At 42.4% G+C, this 22,011-nt stretch overlaps 2 protein-coding genes across 2 annotated transcripts in view; one reads left to right on the top strand and one right to left on the bottom strand.

The window, feature by feature from the left end:
- The window catches only part of shroom2a (shroom family member 2a), a 30,922-nt gene extending 13,377 nt beyond the window's left edge, over positions 1–17,545 (bottom strand). The window contains exons 1-3 of the mRNA XM_083671948.1: positions 17,355–17,545; positions 16,520–16,740; positions 10,389–10,537 (exon numbers count right to left, since the gene is read on the bottom strand). Of these exons, the coding sequence (XP_083528074.1) occupies positions 10,389–10,537; positions 16,520–16,729 (359 nt within the window). The 5' untranslated portion in view covers positions 16,730–16,740; positions 17,355–17,545. The remainder of the gene's footprint in view (positions 1–10,388; positions 10,538–16,519; positions 16,741–17,354) is intronic.
- A 614-nt stretch (positions 17,546–18,159) lies between these two features.
- LOC310805606 (synapse-associated protein 1-like) lies at positions 18,160–21,396 on the top strand. The gene is made up of 9 exons (XM_083671366.1): positions 18,160–18,470; positions 18,950–19,068; positions 19,211–19,277; positions 19,366–19,439; positions 19,592–19,731; positions 19,909–20,057; positions 20,223–20,281; positions 20,467–20,611; positions 20,754–21,396. The coding sequence occupies exons 1-9, from the start codon at positions 18,260–18,262 to the stop codon at positions 20,879–20,881; spliced, it is 1,092 nt and encodes a 363-aa protein (XP_083527492.1). The 5' UTR covers positions 18,160–18,259; the 3' UTR covers positions 20,882–21,396.
- Positions 21,397–22,011: the final 615 nt, after the last annotated feature.

Raw genomic sequence — 22,011 nt, 5'->3', positions numbered from 1 at the left:
CATATGGCAATATTAGCACAAAATAAGGCAAATGTAACTGAGCTATTATTTCTTTTGCTAGAAACACCAACACAAGGGTGTTGGGTCAATGCCTAGGGGCATTAACCCATAAAACAATTCAATGAGGGACAGGCTACGTAATGGTAAGAAGTGACTAATCATGGGAGTTTGCTTTTGAGGACAGGTGATGGCAGCTTTGATACAGATGGAATGGGAGGGATGGTAGATGACATCACCAGACAACAGAAGAATGGGATCATGGGAACACGCCTGATTGGATGGTAGCGGAGGAGAAAAGGAATGGGTGCTATTCGTAACTACGGTACCATACCTCATGGAACTTCGCAAAATCTTCGTCAGAAAGCTCCTGGCCACATGTACGTCACTCTCTGAGGGCATTTTCTGAGCTACAATATCCACCATTTTCATATTCCTAAGCAACAGGGGGAGGAACACACAAACTGAATAGCTGAACTTACGACTGAGGGGGAAATAATCCCACTAAATCTAACTGAGACATTGATGAGTAAAAGTGTCCAGGTTTGTGTAATAAGACAATACGAGACACTATAAGACACTACATTAGTGTTTAATAGTTTTGAATAAAGAGATACAAATAGACATCAAAATGCGTAAGAGACAGACTTTTGTAAGCCTCAGGGCACCCTTTTAACTAATTTCCAACACAGTAAATTGACTGTCCTTGACTGTGAAAAAGGGATACAAATGACAAAGTAATTTGTGCTTGCAAATCTACTATGTCATTGCCCCCTCTCCTGGTCAAACTAGTGAGTGCTCATCCTGCTTCTTATTTCCACATTTCAGAGAGGCTTATGCTAAACTTCATTCTTGACACAAAACTCTGCTACAGGCACTCAGTGCTGCAGGCAACCTACAGGCAGGATGGAGCTGTCACAGTTCCTAGTTCCTACTTCGTTCCACAGACTCCATCTCAAAACAGGATGGACGGAGGCTGAGGTGAGCTGGTGTGCTCAGGCTTTGCCATATGGCCCCACAGGGAACAGAGACCCAGCATGGGGTTGGGCTTAGAGGCCACAGAATCTCGTACAAAACCAGCTCAGCCGATTCACCCTTGTGGCCAAGCTGTCGTCTGCCTCCCAGACAGATCCTGTCCCTCTCCAACCTTGATGACGTTCAGCTATGTCACTATTAGCCGTACACTGGCACACTGAAGCTATGGAGGTATCATAGACAGTGTGGGTATAAGGTGACTTGATTTGTCTCAACTATCTTGTTGAAACAAACAATGGGGGGTAACCAAGTTTACAAGAACACATATCCAGTAAACGTTGTATTATTGTTTCTGAGGTTTCCGGTCCGTAACTAAGCACATGTAGTTCTTAGATTTAGGTCACCAGGCTCAAGCTCAACTCAAGCTCTTGTTGTATGTGGTTCTGACACACTGCAGTGAGCTCCTTTCCTTCACCTGCTGACACCTCACGCCCCCTAATATTTGTCATAATACCTGCACTTGAAAGCCAAACTTAATGGTGCCTTACAAAGTGTAGGTCCTCTGAAAGCACTTTCAAACTAACAAAATATAAGCTTACTAACAAACCTATAGATATACTTGCTATCATGGCATTAGAGGGCATTGTGAGGCTTGTAAGGCTCCAACACCCTTGCTTTGCTTTAATTCTCATTGAACTCGGTCAGCCGGTAATGCCCTATAAAGCAATGGGGTCAAGGGGTCTTTCCCCCTCATCCACCCTGTCTCTCAGCCATGAATGATCTGATGGCTAGGCTGGCAAACAACAGCTTCCTTCAAATGGCAATTCATCCATTGTTGCAAACACTTGGTTGAAAACAGAAATATATGCATACTGACTGTTGTTTCAATGTCCACATCAAATTATGTGTGGAGTAAGAATATTCTGATTCAAACATTAAGGATTTGAACAGACTGGTGGAAAACAAAACGGTGGATTATAACATAGCCCTATTTAGGAGACAAAGAGAGGCCAACATGAGGCTCAGTCTTCCTCGTCTCCTTCGACTCTGTTTCTGGGGCACTCTGAGCTAGCCACACATGGCGCTCACCATTGATATGCAAATCAGGTGGTTTTATTAGGCATATTGTCAGGGCTACAGCTGGGCCAGCACAGATATGCCAGGAAAGTGAATCAGAGGAGCCAGGATGGGCCGGGGGGGCTTTGAAGGGTGAACTGTGGAAAACCCCTACTTATTTCACTGTGTTTTCACAGAGCCACTTTCAAAAATAAACAACTGAACCCTGTGGACATAATAGCCAACCGAACAACTTGCAAAAAGCATTGAGAAAAGGGGAGGCCGGAGCTCTCTGAGCAGCAAAGAAGGCCATACTTCAGTGATGTTATGCCTACAGTATTAATCTTAGCAAGATTCAGCGACTGGTGATGCTGGTAATCTGTTTCACAACAAGGCTTTTTCTAGTGGGATTCAACAGCTTAACTAATGAAATGCTGAATCTTGCTGATAATGGCTTAACCTGAATGACGCATTGCCTTGTGATGAATGACAAAATAAACAAGCAACAATCCCAGAATCATATTGAGGTCACAAAACTCGGCCTAGTAAGCCCCCCATATGTTATAGCCTACCACTGACATCACAAGAAGACATTACAGAATCACCCGTGAGCAGATGCCACACCACACATACACAAAAACAATGTGACAATTTCTAAAACAAATCACATTTAGCTGAGAAAACCAAAAATAGGAGAGAAGACCACATTCAACTCACCAAGCTCTCCCATGTGTGAGAGGGAGCTGAGGGAGGGAGGGAGCAGCAGAGAGGTGTTCTATCCACAGGTCCTCAGAAGGTCCCTAAGGAACTTATCCCCAACAACAAGGTTGGTCAGAACAAACCTGCAGGCCTCTAAAGTGGTGTACTGAGAACGGCTGTGCTCCAGTGCCCTCCTCAGGCACCACATTCCACAGACACTTCAAAGACAGGCCGGGACAAAAGAGACTTCAGCAGACTGCTGGGTTCTGGTCACCACCGTGTGGACCCTCTCCTCACCCTGGTGCCTCAAACGCACAGTGCCAGGTCCACAGACTATCCACACACAGATTTCCTCACAGCATAGCACAGACACGCAAGCACTAACTTCTGCCGCCCGTGTGTGTTTCAGCCGAGGGCAGATTTCCCTGGGGATTATGGGGGTTTTACCCCTGAAAGAAGGCTGTAGGGTGTATAGGGAAGGAGGGGGGTATTGTCAGAGCCAGTCCCCTTAGAGTAATCCAGCACCTTGTGTCTTCTCATTGGCTCTCAGGACTTGTATGCTAATGAAGGGTTGAAATGCTGGACTCTCCTTCTGTCTATCCTGTTGTGAGGCAGACATGCATTTCTCCCATTACTATGGCAACAGGTTGATCAGTTTTGGTGGAAGGGCACTCTGGTTTCTAAAGCACTAGGTAACTAGGAAACGCAAATGGGCATTATGACCTCCTCCAAGCCGGGATGTCAGCAGCACATGATTTAAGATACATAAAGACAACAAATATAATCAGATACCACAAATTAAGCAGCTGTCAGTTTTCACCACAATTAAAACCCTGGCCTTACCTTATATAATGCAACCATATTGGATAGTCTGTTGTGAATGTGAAAAAATAAATAAATAAATAAATTGATTGAAATAAAATAATTGATATATGGAAACAAGCTTCTTAATAGTGTGACCTGTTGCTCTGCTAGCCTCTTAAGAACAGTACAGATTGACACCTCGTCCAAACAACACATTAGAAGTAGGAAAGGTGACATTTCTGCTTCTATAACATCTGGCAACAGGTTACAAGTCTTCACCTTTGGCATCTGGATCCTATCGATACTTAAACAGAAACTGTGTGTGTGTGTGTGGGGGGGGGGGGGGCAGACTTAGATTACAGCTTGACCTACAAAGTTTTGATTAAAACTTGCCTTGGCACCCAAACAAGTGGTCTGGTGACAGGCAAGAAGATTAGTGAAGAATTATTTGGGCCCAAAGTTGATGGGAGGGCTTTACAAAACAACCTTTCACAATGATCTATTGTGAGTGGACCCTTCAAGCATGCATTCCAGACAGGGGCCATTTTGATTTTCTACCTTCAAATACATGCTGCATTAAAAATGCATACCAAAAACTACATACCAGAAAGCATGCGTTTGACCTTCAGAGCATCCCCTCAAGAGACATTTTAGGACATAAGCAAATGCCCAGTAACGCAGTTCACTCTAGATGATCTGAGCACACATGAACCAAATGATGTATGTAGTGTGTGTCTGATGAGTACTTAAATACACACTTAAATACATTTCTTTTTATCATTTGATCCAAACCATCTTAGTGGTTAAACCTGACCATTAGACTTGCTTAAGACAGAGATCCTTCCTCTTAAATGTGGCTTAAAACTGAGGATAATTGGTACATACTTAATTGCCAGGTTTCCTCACTTAGCAGAGGGTGCCAATAATACATAATTAAGTGCAACACTACACAGTGCTGGGCAGGAAAATGCTGAGCTTGAGGGTTCCATTCTGGACTTGGAGGTGATTTGGTTGATTCCAATGGTCCCCGAGGGGTCTCACAAAGGCTTTCTTCAGCAGCCCTCACAATCAGGCCAGTCATGTACGGGCGGGAGAGGTGAAGCGTGAGCAGCCCATAATGACCGGCACATTCCTGGGCTGAGTGGCATACCAAGCGGCGAGTCATCGTCTGCCTGCGCCGACCCACAGCTCCCCACACCTGGGCCTCTTTTGTCTGGGTTTAAGAGCCCATACAACATCGGCATGGCACACTCCTCTACACCCTGGCTCATACACTATCCATTACCCCCATTTAGTTCAGCATAGGAGAATCAATGTTCGGGTCATTCCCTCCCTCTGTACATCTGTACTGCCCAAATCAAGTTATTGGACGGCTCAGTCACATGGTCAACCTGCACTGGGAAATGAGGAAGATCAGTCTTAAACCTGGATTGTAGGATGCCTCGTGCAGAAATGTGCTCCTAGTTGTCTCTATACAGGCAGCTAGGGATTGGCAGTTCTTAAATAGAGCAAGGGCAATTGGTCTTTTTTGTCTTCTTGTATATCTACTGTGCTCCAACTGGGACAGCTATGGCTGAATCCTGTTCAAAATGATAGCCTGCTCAAAGAGAACTCAAGGAGAACTCAAGTTAAGTTATTTCAAAGTCAACAATTCACAGAACAGAAACACAGATCAATATAAACTAGAAAGAGGGGGATTGAGTCAAAGCAACAGGATATGTAATCAGATATTGCTCAAGATTTTTTATAAGCTGGGGAAAATTCAACATGCTTTGGTAAACTCAGCCATCTCATATCCCTATGGTCCACCTTCCCCATGACTGCTCATATCGGCTGAGGCTGATGATATAACAGGTGTCTTGTTAACCCAGGACCAGCACAGCTAAGGGAACAGCTTGCCATCACAGATGCAAGACGAGAAGAAAGTCTCAAGCTAATACGCACTTTAGATGCCATAACGCTGCTCATGGACAACACCAAATCCTGTTCCCCCAAATGAGTCAATACTTAAGAGATACAACGAAGATATTAAATTGCTATGAGCAACTTTTACTCTGCAATTGCCAAGTTTCAGTATTAATCATCATCATGTAAGTGAAACAGCTTACTGTAAGTGATGCTGGCTTCATTATAAGAGGTTGCCATAAACTACTTTATTTGCGCACATACAAAAGCAAGGCAAACATTAGAAAGTGTTTTAGGTTACATACCTTTTAAAATGTCCAACAGATGCGAATAACACCCGTCATAATGTGTAAGGTTAAAATGATCAGCCCACAAAGCTGGAGTAATCTTCTTTTGATTATTTTGTCTCCTGAAGGCTAGTAAAAAAAACAGTTTCCTGTAACGCCAATTAAATCTGTCTCAATCACTAATGTCAACTCACCATGGCAATGGAACAAACCATATTTAAAAGAGGAACGTTGATTTAGGAACATCAATGGAGGCATTGATGTAGCTCATGCCGTAAACCTGTCAAGCCACCTACCTGAGGGATTCTAATGGACACAAACACAGATGAGTCATCACTGGGGGTCAATGTATTGTATTCTTTCAGGGTGCATGAATTACCACAGGCCTCATTGAAGGTGAGGACTTGTGCTGACAGACCTGACTAAGTGACAGGTGTAGACAACTACAGCATGCAAAACACACGCAAGAGGAACAATTGATCCCATGACGATTAGGATTCCTCCGATGGAACCTTCAAACACTTTTTGCATAAGGGAGCTTCATACATATTTGTTTGCAAATTTCAACATTTACGTCTTACCTCTACATTGGGTTTTAACTGATCTACTGCCTATGGATAAAGGACCACAGAGCACGCTTCTATATGTCATCACTGAGGCAGAAGTGAGAAACCCAATACGGGGGGTATCGTGGGGTAATGATTTATTCATTCTATGGTTACATTTGGTGCCACTGCTCCTCATGGCCATGTGAAGATGATCTGGCCTTCCAGCAGAACCCGATCCTCCCAGAGAGAGACTGCTGCTCCTGCTACATCAACTTCGTCCCCACATGAGGTGGAGGAGGCAAAGTGTGTCGTCTGTAATCTGTAGGCTACATGTTACTTTATAAAAGTATGTTTGCTCTAAAAAAAAAACAATAAACAAATTGATAAAGATATTGATATTTTGGAGTTTCCTTAATCATAAAAGAAGCCTACGTGACATGAGAGAAGAAGACTTCACTAACTGCACATGCACAATATTTGACCACTAGATGGCCTTCATCCTTCACTTTTAGACTGAGCAAAGATAAACAAGAGCTGTATTTTGTGAGAGACGTCTGCTGAAAATTAACACAACTTCTAGGCTATAACACTATGCCTAAATGCAATTACTGGGGTATCCAAAAGTGACAAAATGAATAATGGTAAGATTTATCCTGCAGGAAAATAGCACGACAGAACCCTCAAAAAACCCAAGTACTACACAATCACTGCTTTATAGAAATATGTAATTAAGAGATACTGAAGAATGATTTCTCTCCTAAAAGAAAGAACTAGCCATGGGAACTGAACATAACTGACCGAGCAGAAGCCTAAATGGACCCACTAGCTTCAGCTGGGGCTAAGGACCTTAGACAATGATTGTCAACAAATAAATGATCTAGCAAGCAGTGAGGTAGATTAAACCAAGTGTATCAAACCAAACATATGACTTTCCAAAAAAATCTCAAAACAACAAGAACAAGGAGGTTCAAAGTTCAGCTTGAACTACTTGGCAAGACATGGGCTAGGCCTTTATGTAGCCAAATAAGCAGTGGGGTACTACAGCACAGTATCACATGTGGTAGCTCAAGAACATTTTGTGGCAAGAGAGGGTTTCAATAACCTAATCACAAGTCTGTTCAGACTTTCACCTTTCTGTAAAATTACAAGCTACACCGCTCTTAAAACGATAAGTGATGCTTTCCCACAGATAACCACACCTATCTCTCTATGGGAAGCATGACATGCCTCTCTTTTCCTACCGATTACCTCATAGTTACACATTAGTCACCGCATGCAAAACAGATAACAGGCTCCTCCCCCTGCTGTCGGTGGAAAGACCACACCTGCAGAAAAAAGGGTGCAGGTCCTGACAATCTTCTGATCGGCACGACAGTTAAATTATTGTACCCACCCTCTGAGACAGGGCCTTACATGTAGGAAGGTGTGCTACGGCATCTTCTGGAGGCGTACATGCTGTCTTGTATAGCATATCGAGTGTAGGTGGAGGGAGATGTAGGAATGCAGCTCTTCCCTACACTGAGGCTCAGTAATGACCCAGTATCACCATTCTGTATTCTAATTCAGACTCAGACTCCAATTCAGTTTGTTTTTGTGGCCTTTCAAAATTATCGGCTGTGGATGCCATTTTGTGCACATCGTATAATCACAGCTAAATCTGGCCTGACTCAAAGCTCCAACAAAGGCCTAAAACTTGTCCTCAGGGGAACTAAGGGTCAATCAGGATGACACACATTCCTCTAAGACAATATGAAACTGGCTGGAGGATATACCACAAGAAACCTCCCACAGCCTATTCCATCGCCCAATAGAACCAACGCCAGGCCAGGCAAGGTGTCATATCAATGCCAATTAACCAATTCTACTGTCATCTAGTTGTTTGTATCATCGTGTCAGAGTTGCATGCAGCAGTGTCTGTCTGACTGATCAGTTTGAAGCTTCAGCATGACACTAGAGCTGATCTGAACTGAAAAGGGTCAATTCTCTTGCAGAGAACGTCACCCTTGCCTCCAAGTCATATAACAAGGAAAGTCTATTGTGAATAAAGCAGAGTCTAAGCCTCACTGAGGTATGCACAGCCATGCCTTTGTGAGGAGATAAACACCCTCAGTGGACTTCCTTGTAGAGCAGTGTTTGTTTAGAGCTTACGTTATGATATGATACAACACAGTGTGAAATCCAGACAGGGAGGAAGGACAAAGACAGCAATGTTTGACACACAATGAAGCCATGTGTAATGCGGCCCTCTGTACTTATGACAAATTATTCAGCAGTCGTACAACGAAGTACACTACATGTCAGGTTATGTCAGGATTTTGACGTGGCTAACAAAACAGAATTCAATTCTTAATGTCACCGTCTTGTGCCAGTGTGTCAGTTTGTGTCATGTCGCGTGTGAGGCAGAGAGTGGAGGACAAGAGGAAAAGGGAAGCATCCAGGCCTCTGTGTGAACTTAGAATTAACACCATGCTAACTAAAAAGGTTTCATCACAAAGGGACAAAGAGAGAAAAAGGGAAGTGAAACACCGGTCACCTGAATCTGGCCTGTATGTGCATTGTGGGCACATTCTAGCCTGGTCACATTTTTCTGACTGAATGTTATCGGATCTGTCTGTCCCACTCCGGAGGTGGACGGGCACACATTGTATTCCGATCTCTGGTCAGTGTAGACGCAATCAGGCCACCGAAAGCGCATATGGTAGGTTCCCTTCACTGTAAATGCACCAGCAACAGCAGCATGCGCCATGATGATTACCCGCGGGCCATGTTGGGGTCGGGTGGCAAGTCAAATGTTAGGGAAAACAATGCATAGGGAAATACATCCAAATAAATGCGTGAATAAATCCCTTGTGAAATGAATATGCTAGGCATCATAACCAAATATTGCGCATGCAGCTGCGACCTGAGACATTGCTGATTACACGATTTAAAATGTTAGACTATCTTTATTTCGGCAAATAAGACAGCACATTCTTCCACTTAGGCCGATTGTTCAACTAATGTTCAATGAACGAGCATATCAGTCCAACTGGAGATGTCGCCGTTTATAATTTCATTTGTATTTCTACATTTGTAGATCATAATATATCAGCAGATAATAGTCTATATGATACAATGCCTAATAGACCTAAAGCAGTGCAACCAGAGATGTCGCTGTTAGTGAGTCTCGTGTGAGAAAAAAAATTGGCATTGATTAAATAAAATAAATGCTTCAAAACAAATCCAAGATAGGCATATTTGAATAATGTGCAGGGAAAGGAAACCCGAATACAATGTGGGTAAATGAGGCAGACGTGGTACGCATCGACAGGCGTAGACACATGTTCATGATCGGAATGTATTACGGTTATTGTGATTGGAGTCAGATGCAAGTGACGTGTGTGAAAGGGGCCAGAGTCATTCAAACGGAGATAGGAATCTGCCATACATGAATCAGAGACAAATTACATTATTTGCATGCAACACCTTCTTCCCTCTTTTTGTCATACCTGCTGGGGTGTGATCTAATACGTAGGATGATGTCAACCGTCACCAACCTTCTTCCTTTCTTGTTGATAGCTACATGCTAGAAATTGTGTCAACAACCCTGAAGTCTGCTTAACTGAACCACACAATCTGGCAAAACAGGACTATCCTGCTACAGGCAAAGTTCCCAGGCAATGCATGCTGAACCACTGACATACTAGTATGGTTCTCACACTATCAAGCCGGCTCAAACCTTACTGTGCTGGCTAAGATATTATTATTTTCAAATTGCATTGTCCAACAAAGCTTGGCTCTCAAACACTGAAACGAACTGGCCCGGTAACATATCTGTTGCCAACTCTGATGAGCTATAAAATAAGCAGGCTGACCCTGCTTATTTACTCACTGAAAAGAGCCTGGTTCGGGTTGACACGACAGTGTGAAAGACCCCTAACATCCAGTCACACAGTGGTGCAGGCCAGGAGACTCTCTCCATCACAGCTGCTCCTCCGCACCCATCACTGTGTTAGAAATGTATCCATGGTAACTGGTTGGCTGGCAGGGCAGAGGGGAATGAGAGCCCAGCAGTGGGAGCAGCAGGTGTGTGAGCTTCAGGCTCTGGGGGGCCGGGAGATGGGGATTGGTTTCCTACCTTTTTACCACCAGTGTGAGGGTCTTGTGGGAGCCCTTCACCAGGCAGATGGCCTCCTGTCTGTAGCCACTGAGGGGAACCTCGTTGATGTTAACAATCTCGTCTCCCACCTGGAGACTCACAGCTGCTGCCTTGCTGCCCTCCTCCACCTGGAACACAAACACAGCAGTTATAAGCAGAGCCTACATTTACTGGAGACCACTTATGCATGTGACATAATCCTCACTTCAAATACATAAACAAAGGCTGAAAACATAGGACAGAAGTGTGTGGGAAAAACTAGAACACATTTTCACAAGTCTAGTGGTTGCAAAAGAACAGAAAAGAATAAGGAGCAATGATGGCGAAAGTATAAACAGCAAGATAGCCTTCATATTTCTAGAGAGGAGGCTCAAAGGGTCTAAAAATGCATCAAAGAGAGCTGATCAGGACCAATGGCGTGGAGTAAAAACAAACAGCATTGTGTTTGCATGCTGAGAGCCGGGACACCACAGCACACTGTCCATCTGAGGGCACACACCTGGAACAACAGAGCCCTCAGGGGGTGGCAGAGTAGGGTGGAGCAGAGTAACAGTAACAGTAACAGTGGGATAGGCTGACAGAACCACCGACAGGCAGGCTAGGCTACAGGAGAGTTGATAAAACAACACAAACCCTTGACATCACACCATCGCTATGCCGACCTAAGACACACTGTCCTTAGAGGGGTGGGGGGGGGGTGGGGTCACTGGAGAGACTGCACAGCCAGGGCCTGGACAGAAAGGGCCTAGGTCAAAGCATAGTAGCTTGTAGTAGTGGCTGTCCCTAAATACCAACCATTTTGAAAGCCATGGACATCAGAGGAGGAGTGGGGGGCAGGGCTCAGGGAGGGAGAAACAAAGACCGCAAAAGACTGCTTGGCAGTTGGCAAATTACACACAGGCTCTGACTGCAGCTGATAATGAGTGCTCAGCTCCACTCAGACCCAGCGAGAGTGAGGGGGGGGGGGGGGGGGGGGTTGTATGACTCAGCTGTAGAGGTATGTGTACCTTTCCAAACCACTAGGTACCGGACAGACTTTATCCCCCACACAGAATACCAGAGGCCAGATAGCACCAGCTTAATCATATCCCCTTTTCATTATTCTCTAATAAAGAGAGGATTTGGAGAAACCCAGGGGTGGTGCTACACTGATTTTGGGGTACTGATTTAGTGAATTCCTGAAATGGTGTTTATTTTCTCTGTGCATGGCAACAAGATACCCTAAACTATTATGTTTCAGACAGCAGATGATATGACTTCACTTTTTGACATACAACATTCACTGTTGAAGAAAGTACCTACGCTCAGTGACCTACGCTTCATCCCAAACTAGTCACTAGTATCTACATTAGTGCTGTCACAACCCTGCAAAACACAATGCCAGCTGCCATCTGGGACGTTATCTAACAAGGTCAACATATTCAAACTGAACACAATTCTGCACACAGTCAACCTAAAGTTTATTATTTCAAAATCAGCAGGGCTCCATGACATCCGGTATGGTGTCCACACCAGAAAACAAGGAGGGGGGCAAAGGTGTTTCAGAAATACCTAAATAAGCCCCACTTAAAATAACCTAATAGAAACAGTGTAATTCAAAACAGCTTCTCAGGATGCACTACTCCATAGTAGGAAAATAAAGTGCTAAAACAATGAAAACATCAGACCTAGCTAAGCATTGGCAGCATAGACACTACAGTAGGCTATTTTGTTCACACAGTGAACCATTTCTGATGGTGAGAATGTACCGGAGAACTTCACTGCCACTCTTCCTACAGACTGAGAGGGGTAGCGGTACAATGCACACTGGCCCCCATGTGGAGTCTCAGAAGTAGCCATAGTATCCCCCAAGGCCAGGCTTCCTCTAGGCCTCTATCCCTCCATCCCAGCATCCCCAGAAATAGCCTCCTGTGTCCCTCAGTGGAGCGTAGGGGAAGGATGTGGTAGTGGTGAGGAATGTGTATTTTCTGCTGACAGACGTCCTGTCCTGTGCACTGTGCTGCTGACAGGGCGGTGATCTCAGAGCCCCTGTCTGGCCTACACTTCGCCTACGCACAGCTTAGCGCTAAGGCCAGGGGCCAGATAATCAGGCCTGGACGTCTCACATCGTTTATCAGCATTAGACAGTATGGACATGAGTCATGACACAGAGCTTCTGTCTCTGGTCTCTGTCATAAATCCCCTGCTGGGGGGTCATGGAGTCATAAGGTACACAGCTATAGGAATCCTATATGAATGACAAGTTCATAGACGGCACTTGTAGAACCCTTCATATTACACAAAAACAAGCCCCCTTTATTCTGTAGATGTCCAAGACTTCAGCTTCATATACTGTAGGCTACATGGATGACAATGAAATGCATGGATGTCCTTTTCAAGACCCCTAATCCAGGGTCCTTACGATCATGATCTAACTTTTTTTTTTTTTTCTTTTTACTGGGGGCAAAGCAATTTCACAGAAACCAAAACAATCTCCATGTCCAGCATTCCACTATCAAATTCAACAATTTCCTCACATAACCGTGAATCATTTTCTCCCATCCCGTAACACATACAAAACACTCCATTTCACAATATCCCCTTGACAGTCAGCTCTGCCCTGATGGAGTGTAAACATTATTTGTTCATGCCTGTCTACCATCACTAGCATACTCAAAATTAATGATGCGATTCCTTCAAAAATCTAAACAAAGCACGTATCCACATTTTTTGTCTTCCACACTACTATCAGAAGAGGCAGAGATGAGGGCTTTCCTTTAACAAGTAAACCCATACATATTCTCCCTTCAGATTATGCATTGTCCTCACCATAGAAGTCGTGCAACCACAAAAAGACTGAAGACCACAGCACAAGCATTTCTTGCAATGAGTTTTCTTAATTGGCTAAACCTGTTTCTATTGGTGGGTGAATGTTCAGAACATGTAAGAACATGCTACTTGGCAGCACATTGAGTTCCAGATTGTTCTCTGCCTTCTTATAGTGCCATGAGTATTAAAAAGAAAGATTTTTGTAACGCAAAAATGTGGTCCCAGAGAGCATGTGTATGAAGTGCGTGCAATGTAAAAAAGGATTATTTAGGTTTATTGAGACAGAGGACTTAAACAAAGTCCATGAAGACCTTTGGCAAAACTTAAGGCATGAGTGGAATGTTAGGAATTTTAATTAGATCCAGATTATTTTTCAAGTTTAAATAATGTGCTTTGCCGGTCATCAATTTTCCGGACCTTTATTCACTTTCATTTGCGAATCCAAGAGCATAAGAGAGAGAAAATAACCAACAGCCTCTAATTTCAGCCCTCCTCTGTGACAGAGCACTGCGTGTCCCTCAGGTAAGTGTGAATAGGCATCTCCAGCATTGCCTGCATGCTCACAGTCAAGCACACACAATAGGGAGAAACATTATTTTTTACAAGGGAACCTCTCCTTTACACACAAACATGTTAGTCGATAGATTCCAAATTCCACAATACATCTAAAAATCCCAAAGACTTTGGAATTTGATATTAATAAATAAGCGTAGGTCAAAAGATCTAATGATTTCCACGGTATGAAGAGTAACCACAGGACAATTCAGGGGTTAATTCATCTTGATCTTACCCTCTACATCACTTTGGTTCTACACCTGGAATTCAACAAAGTATAACTCAGCCTCAAGAATCAAAGGCTGCAATCTCTGGAACACTCTAAAGAAATCCTGGATCTCTAATCCAAGCTAAATTTAACCCAGATGCCGTATCATGCCATTCCAACAGGCTTCAGGCTGTCAGGAATAATTCAGTACATTTGGAGAATCGGGGAAAGCTCCAACATTCCTGTCCTGCTCCTGGTACTGCCAGTTACCCTTAAGACTCAAAACTCACCCCAAACAACACTGAAAATTAATATAGTAGAGCAAAACTCAGGATGATTTACACATACTGAAACTGCCATTGTGAAATATTGAGATGTCACATAAGGCGAGTGCAGCCAAACGCATCACAAAAAAACATTTGGAAATTAAAAACAACTGACTGCTACTCTCTCTTCTCGCTTCTGTACTTTTTAATGTTGAGCGGAGTGTAGCTTTCTGAGAGTACTACACTTAGTCCTTTTATCCATATGATTCAAAGTAGACTTTGAGTAAAAAAATTCTTCTAGCCAGTGTATCATTTGTTAATCATGACTGAAGAGACATGTACAAAATGGTTTCTATGACAGAGACATAGAAGACGGGGGGGGGGGGTAAACAGTCAAAAATTAACTTCTCACCACCGTTGTGACCGTGTCCACTTGAGATTTGAGTAGCGTTGTCGGTCCCCTGGAGCGTTGTTCTGGCATTCAGTGACAAAGGCACTGAAATGTTGCCAAGATTAAACCCAAAACTGCTATACAGTTGGGTAGCTAGTGGCTTATACTAACAATTCAGCAGTGTGACCTGACCATAAGCTCCCAGCTTCTTAAATACTTTACAAAATGTCAAGAATTCTGCTCATTTTGATCACGTTACTAAAATCTACAGTGAGGGAGTAAAGATGGTCACTACACTAGTGCTCTCTGGGCTCCAATGCAGCCTGTGTTCCTATGCAATGAGCACTGGCTATGCAAGCTACAGTAAGTGGTGGACTTTGGACTTGTTTGGGTCAATAGAGAAATTACAAAAAAGCAAGCAGAACAGACGAATTCAACACTGCAAACAGGAGCTGGTGTTTTTACCCCTCAAATTAATCAGCAAGGTCCTTTGTGGTAAATCATTAACTAGCCAACACAGAAGTTAAAGTGTTGAACTGTTACCCTCTCACTGTCAATTGTAAGGTGGACCTCAGAACTGCCACCCTTTTGTACATGACGGGCCATCCCACTGGATCATGAGCATTTTATATGATGAATGATATGCTGGAGGAGCAGATATTACAAAGCTATTGTGAAAATTAGGAAACAAGTAAGAGCATGTTAGGCCATTTCAAGATTTCTGTATAAAAAAATAAATAAAAAAACATTTAAAAAAAGGGATGGCACTTTCCAATGCATTCTTTCTTAAACTTTCACCTCTCACAGTGCCCATTTGGCACAGACATAAGAGCAGCCATGAGTTCCTGTAATGGGGCCTCTTGGGGTTGGAACATTGGAATGCATGTCACATATCGGTGAAAGAGATGGTGCAGGTCATGTTTGAGATACAGACAGAGGGACAGTTTACAGTGAGGGGAAACTCTGGGTGGCTGGAACATGGAGCAATCAATCAGTCGGCCCGGCCAGACAGGTTTATTGGGGGAATATGACTTCATAGGGCAGGATGAGAGGAGACAGAAAGGTGTGATGGAGAACTGGGAAATCCTGTTCCTTTTCTCACACCCTAGTTGAGTCTTAGGTCAGGCTCCCACAACTGAATAAACATTTTTAAACTGGCAAATGCAAAAATCCTGCATGGATTTTTCAATCCAAACTGGAAAATGTGCCTTTGTCAAGAACCTTGAGAACATTAAGTTAAACAGTGTTTAACTGGGCATCTGTGTCAGTTAGAGAGCAAGAGAGAGAGAGAAGCATTTGTGGGGCTATTTTCTGTTACAATGATGGCTCTAAGCTTAGTTATGAAGTTAGCCCATCGCTGCTGTCTTAGTCATGTTAGCCTATCTCTTCCATGGAAAGAAAACTCATTTACTGCCATCTGTAGAGGTGGTCTATGATGAGTATCAATTTACTCTGATATAATGTACACCTGGAAAGGTGCATTTGTCCTAAAGAGAAGCAGCTTCTGTTTGCATAGTGATGCATGCTAACAGCATGTTATAATTAGTTTTAATTTATGCTAGGAGACCAAATGTCAAAAAGTCTCCACATCTTCTGTTTCACCTAAAGCCATATAACAGTAAGGTCAACTCATATTAATACAAAAACATGAATTAGCCTCGCCAATCAATATCACTTCAAAGAAAAACATTTCATTTATCATTTAGGTAAAGACTGGATTTTGAACATATGGACAACAATAACAACAATACTTAGGGCATTTATTTGCTTACTGAACAGAATGGTCCTGACGTCTGTGTTGTGGTGAGAGAAGAACATGTGTCTATGGAACAGATTGACCAGAGATTGGACATGATTAAATTAAATTCAAATATATTCATACCTTCGTTATGAGCAGAGGCTCTCGGTGCTCCCGACCTCCTTTGAGAGTAAACCCCCATGGTGCACCTCCAGAGAGAAGAACATCCACTAGCCTCCAGCCGTCGCCATCTCTGGTTCTCTGATCCAAATCTCCCGATCTCTCCATTACTTGCCTATGGCCAATATCCCCATCTGAATATTGGGGTTCACTTCTGCTATCCCCAGTGTCCATGGCGCGCTTACCTTGTAGTAGTAGGCAGAGGGAGTAACACAATAACAAAAAACAAAAGTTGTTTCCTTAGAGCAAAGAAAAATGAATTTTCCAACACCACTTAGATGCCTACTGCTGAGTAAACACCTGTTCTCACTAGACTCTCTAATGCTCTTAACTAAGTGAGAGAATTAAACACGTTATTGTCAGCATGAAGGGCCAGCTAAATATCCAATCATTGTCCTCTTCTCCTACCAAATGCACGAGGATTCTGGCTTTTATTTCGCGAGTCCATTCAAAATCAATGACGGTACTCCAATTATCTCGATTGTAGTTAATAATCAAAAGCAAACTTTGGCGTTTGGTGCACATGAACAACTACGTTCAACGCTCACTTCTACAAGCAGGCAGAACAACTAGTTAGTAGGCTAGCTCACTAGCTACGCTGAGTCAGAACAACATTTCCCAATTACAACATGTGAAATGCATGGCTAGAACTTGCTGGACATTAAGTTAGGTAGCTAATGTGAACTAGACTTAATACAAATAAGACAATCTAAAATTAATGGTCAATATAGCAAGGGTGTTCCAAACTGTAGCCACAAGCTAATAGGCGTTAACAACATTTCTATTTCCACTCATTTACCTGGGATTTCAACTTGTTGAAAGGGACCTCGCTGGGACCGCTTTGTTGGCACGCACGGCTTTCCAAGTTACACATTCTTCATTATTTTCATCACTTTTGTCTGTCAATTTACAAGATATGTCTAATGAAATAACAAACGCTAGTCGTCTCCGAACAAGATATACACCTTTCGTCAAGGGACTAGCTCAAGTCAAACGTTTGCCTGTAGTGCAAAGGAAAGGATTAGGTCGTCACACATTTGCAAGCAACCTGGAATGACCAGTAGAGGCGCGGATAACATAGCAGCACCTGATGGAGCTGACACAAAGCCCAACTTATGCCATAGCACGTATACATGCTATTAGGTTATGTTTTTTTCCGGTGAGCAATGACAACAATCTAAATATCAGTTGATTTATTCAGTTAAAATTGCTACATTAGCGGCTGTCATCTAATTGTTCAAGTTGTTCAACCTTTCAAGCTCACAGACTCAACGAGTCGAGCCTGGTCTAGATTTAGCTAGCTAGCAAACAGCACCATCTGGTGGAATCCTTTCTGTCAGAGAAAAGGTTACCCACGTACCCAGCTATTTTAGCACTGCCTGTACTCTCTTCGTTGTAATCCATATGGCTGAACCAGTCAATATATGCACACATGTAAAGGTCTATGGTCATTACGAAAGAGAACAAACTTAGGGTCAAGGTTCCGGAGGGGAAAAAACGAGGGCTGCAGGAGCAGAGAAGAGCAAGTGCGTTTCCATGACAACGCCACATTTGTAAGGATAGTGAAAAGGGCCCATTTTAGTTCCAAACGCGGAAGTTGGCGCAGAGGCGATGACGTTGAAACGACGATCAGAGAACCTGGAGAGAACATTTAGTTACATTATTTCTTATGAATAAATTGGGCAATACATTTGAAAAAACAAAATGTTGAAGGGCTTAGGGGCATGGTTTGGCTTAGAGGGTTCCACTGGTCCAAAGAAAGAGGGACTGGAATCTCCTGATGATGTTGTTAAAGACATGGAAAAGACACCTGACATACAAGATTGTGAAGTAAACAAAGTTCCACCAGAAACAAATGTTGACGGAGAAGGCGATCAGCCTCAACAGCTTCTCCAGCAAGCTAATGGATTCAGCGGTAATTTAATATATTTTACGTAATAATTTGTCAACAAATTGATACATTTACACGCTGTACGTAATACTTGCTTGCCTTTGTTTGTGCTTCTCCCGTTTGCATGATTAATTAATTGATTTGTTTATCAAAGTGTCTCAATGCTTAATCAATTGCCCAGCCCATATAGGTTTACAAGACACTGGTAATGTATGTCTACAATGCATTAGAATGCATTCCTGGCTAAAGTATACAATGCATTTCCCGTGGATCTTAAAACCACAGTACCTGTCACCTGTAAGCTTATCTTAATAGCTAGCAGCAGTTATTTATTATAATGTGTTTTAGTGGAAGGTAAAGGTTTATAAATTGTATCTACCTGTAATGACAATAATAGGTCTTTACTCTAAGATCAAAAGTCAAGTGTATAGCAAGCTAGAATCAATCATTCATTTTTGTAATCCAGCCAAAACTATCAACAAATGTTTCTCTCTTCTGTATAGGTTACATTTATAACTTTGCAAGCAGTGCCACCAGAAGAATATCTGAGTCTGTTGCAGAGACAGCGCAACATATAAAGAAAAGTGTGGAGGAGGGGAAGATTGATGGCATTATTGACAAGGTGCACCTCATATCAATGCTTTTACTCTATGATGTTTGCATTGTAGGCCTACCTCTAATAACCCAAGGAGAGGGATTTTCTTGTCTTAAGAAATCCCTTAAGAAATGTCTCTGAGTCTGAAATTATTTGTTTTTACCCACAGACAATTTTGGGAGCTTTCCAGAAAGAGCAAGACAAATTTGTTCAAGAGAAAAATGCAAAAAAGATAGGTGGGTGTCACAACTTTGTTTTGAAATGTAAAAAGAAAATGAGATTTTATTTAATGCATACATTTACACAGGTGTGTCTTATTATTAGATGTTGCTGTGCCACCATGGGTTGGATACAATGAAGAAGAGACAATACAGCAACAGATGTTAGCTCTCTCAGCTGTGGGTATCAAGTAACTTCCATTTAAATGCTTGGATTAACCGCTCTATTGAAAGCAATGGTCCCTCTTTTGGGAATTGTAATTTGCTCTCAATCTGTAGAAATATTTTACAGAAAGTTAGAATGTAATTTCATAAGACTTGTGTTGTTACAGGACAAGAGGAATTTTCTGCGGGACCCTCCTGCTGGAGTGCAGTTTCACTTTGACTTTGAGCAGATGCACCCAATAGCCTTGGTGATGTTGGAGGAGGATGAGCTCCTCAACAGGATGCGCTTTGACCTGGTGCCTAAACAGTAAGCCTGTGTCTCTTATTTGTAATACATTTAAATAAATAAATAGTTTCACAAAAGATAAAAGACATGTCTTGTACATCATACCTTAATGAAATATAATGTGGTTAGGTGCTTATGTAATCAGTTCTATTAAAATTAAGCATTAATTGTACCCTTGTTAATTTGTGTTAATTTCAGCGTAAAGGAGGATATCTTCTGGAGAAATTACTTCTACCGTGTCTCCCTGATAAAGCAGTCTGCCCAGCTCACAGCCCTGGCTGCACAAGCTGCAGAGAAGAGTGAGGAGATGAAAAACAGCACCATTCCTGAAGATAATCACAAAACAGGTAGCATAGCTTCTGTAACCTGTATTACTCTCAATATATCTATATATATTTTTTTCATTTTGGCAAATATTTTACAGCTTTCCAGCACATACATATTATGGTAAACACATGATATTTATGTTTCCAGAATAAAACTGTGTTAATTAGTCTAAATACATTTTGTAGAAATTGTCAGACCGAAAACACCACCGACCATCATCAGTGCCAAACCGAAGCCCAATGAGGTAAGACTGCATGCTTTTGATCTGCTCTCATTCTTAAATGAAGATCCCACTACTGTACATATGCTTTGTACCCAGTTATTCAGAAATTGTGGATGGGGCTGGTTGAGGAATGCAACATCCACTCTTCCTTGAGAGAGAGTAGATCTGAGGCCATTTTAATTTAAAATCTTTTTCTATGATGGCAGGATGAGGAGGAGATATCCACCAGCCCAGGCGTGTCTGAGTTTGTAAGTGACGCTTTTGACTCATGCAACATCAACCAGGAAGATCTACGCAAAGAAATGGAGCAGCTGGTACTGGACAAGAGAGGGGAGGCCTCTGCAGTGGAGGGTATGTTTTTGGAGTCTAAAACAAGCAGATCTAGAAGCCATGTTTTGATAAGTGCCATATTTGTTTTCGACTTTGTTTTTCACCTTTTATTAGAATGGTTTCAAAGGCAAGTAGATCAATGTGGAAGCATTGTGTGTTTCAGAGGAGACAGCAGACTGGGAGAGGGAGCTGCAAATGGAGCTTCAGGAGTACGAAGTGGTGGCTGACACTGAGAACCGTGACGACAACTGGGACAAGGAGATTGAAGAAATGCTGCAGGAGGACAGTTAAAGTGGCCAATTCTGTGGAACACAACCGCAGCCTCAGTAATTCCTGAAGGAAATAACCATGAAGGACCTGAAAAACCGCCATCCCCAGCTTGAGGACATCCTTGTGACACCTCCTCACAGCAGTTATTGCTTCCGGACTGTCTCAGAACTGCCAAGGGTCTCAAGTCCAAGACCAGATCACTTTATTCAGTCTGTACGTCCCGAATGATGCTTATTGGAACATTGGATGTTTATTGGATAAAGGATGAGAGTGGGTTATCAAGATAATTGCAACCCAGCCTTAAATCTCACCCTGATATGCTTAAGCATGTGTTGTAGGTGTAATTTTTATATTTTTATCATCTAAATGTTACCTCTGTTTGTTTTACCCTAACAGAGAGATCTCTAAGGATGTCTATTCTGATATCTGTATCCAAGAGCTGGAAGTTTGTTGTATTTATAAATCGATATAAAGACCATTAACTATGTACAGAGGGACAAGGATATATGAATAAACATGGTGTGTAGTGATTTATAGTGGGGGGTCGTCCTTATGTCATTGATATGTTCTTGCCTGTGAGAACTGTAAACAAGCATAGCCGTTGCCCCATCATGAAGTAGCAGTATTGGTACAGCCAAAATGTCCAATGCCTCCTGTTCTTTATCTTGACTGTGTTATATATTGTAGCTGTATTATAGTGTCAGATGTGATCTTATCTAATGTCTATATATTGTCTCCAATGAAATCTGAAACATGTCCGTTTTGACCTTCATATTCATAATGTTTATATATTCATACCCAGGTTCAAGTGCAAACAAGTAAAGTAAGATTTGTGGGATTATACAGTATGTACAGTGACCAAGGTGGGCGTACTACAAAGATTGCCCTTTTAGAATAGATTTAGTCCGAGATTTATTTCCTAGTATAAATGGTGTATGTAGCCTATTCAAAGCACTAACCTGTTTATTCATTTTCTGCTGAATAACTTGGCCTATTAATTTGTGACTTATAAACAGACTAGCTTAAAATCATGTGTCATATCTTTTTTCAGTTTGCAACACTCTCCTTTTGATAATCAACTTTCATGACCTTGAGAGGAGCAGAGCCTCAAGTGAACTAGGTAATGGAATCAGAGACTGAGGGAAAGACAA

This window comes from Argentina silus (genome assembly GCF_951799395.1).
Source record: "Argentina silus genome assembly, chromosome: 6".
In the NCBI taxonomy this organism is placed as follows: Eukaryota; Metazoa; Chordata; class Actinopteri; order Argentiniformes; family Argentinidae; genus Argentina; species Argentina silus.
This window is presented reverse-complemented; position numbering and strand designations above follow the sequence as displayed.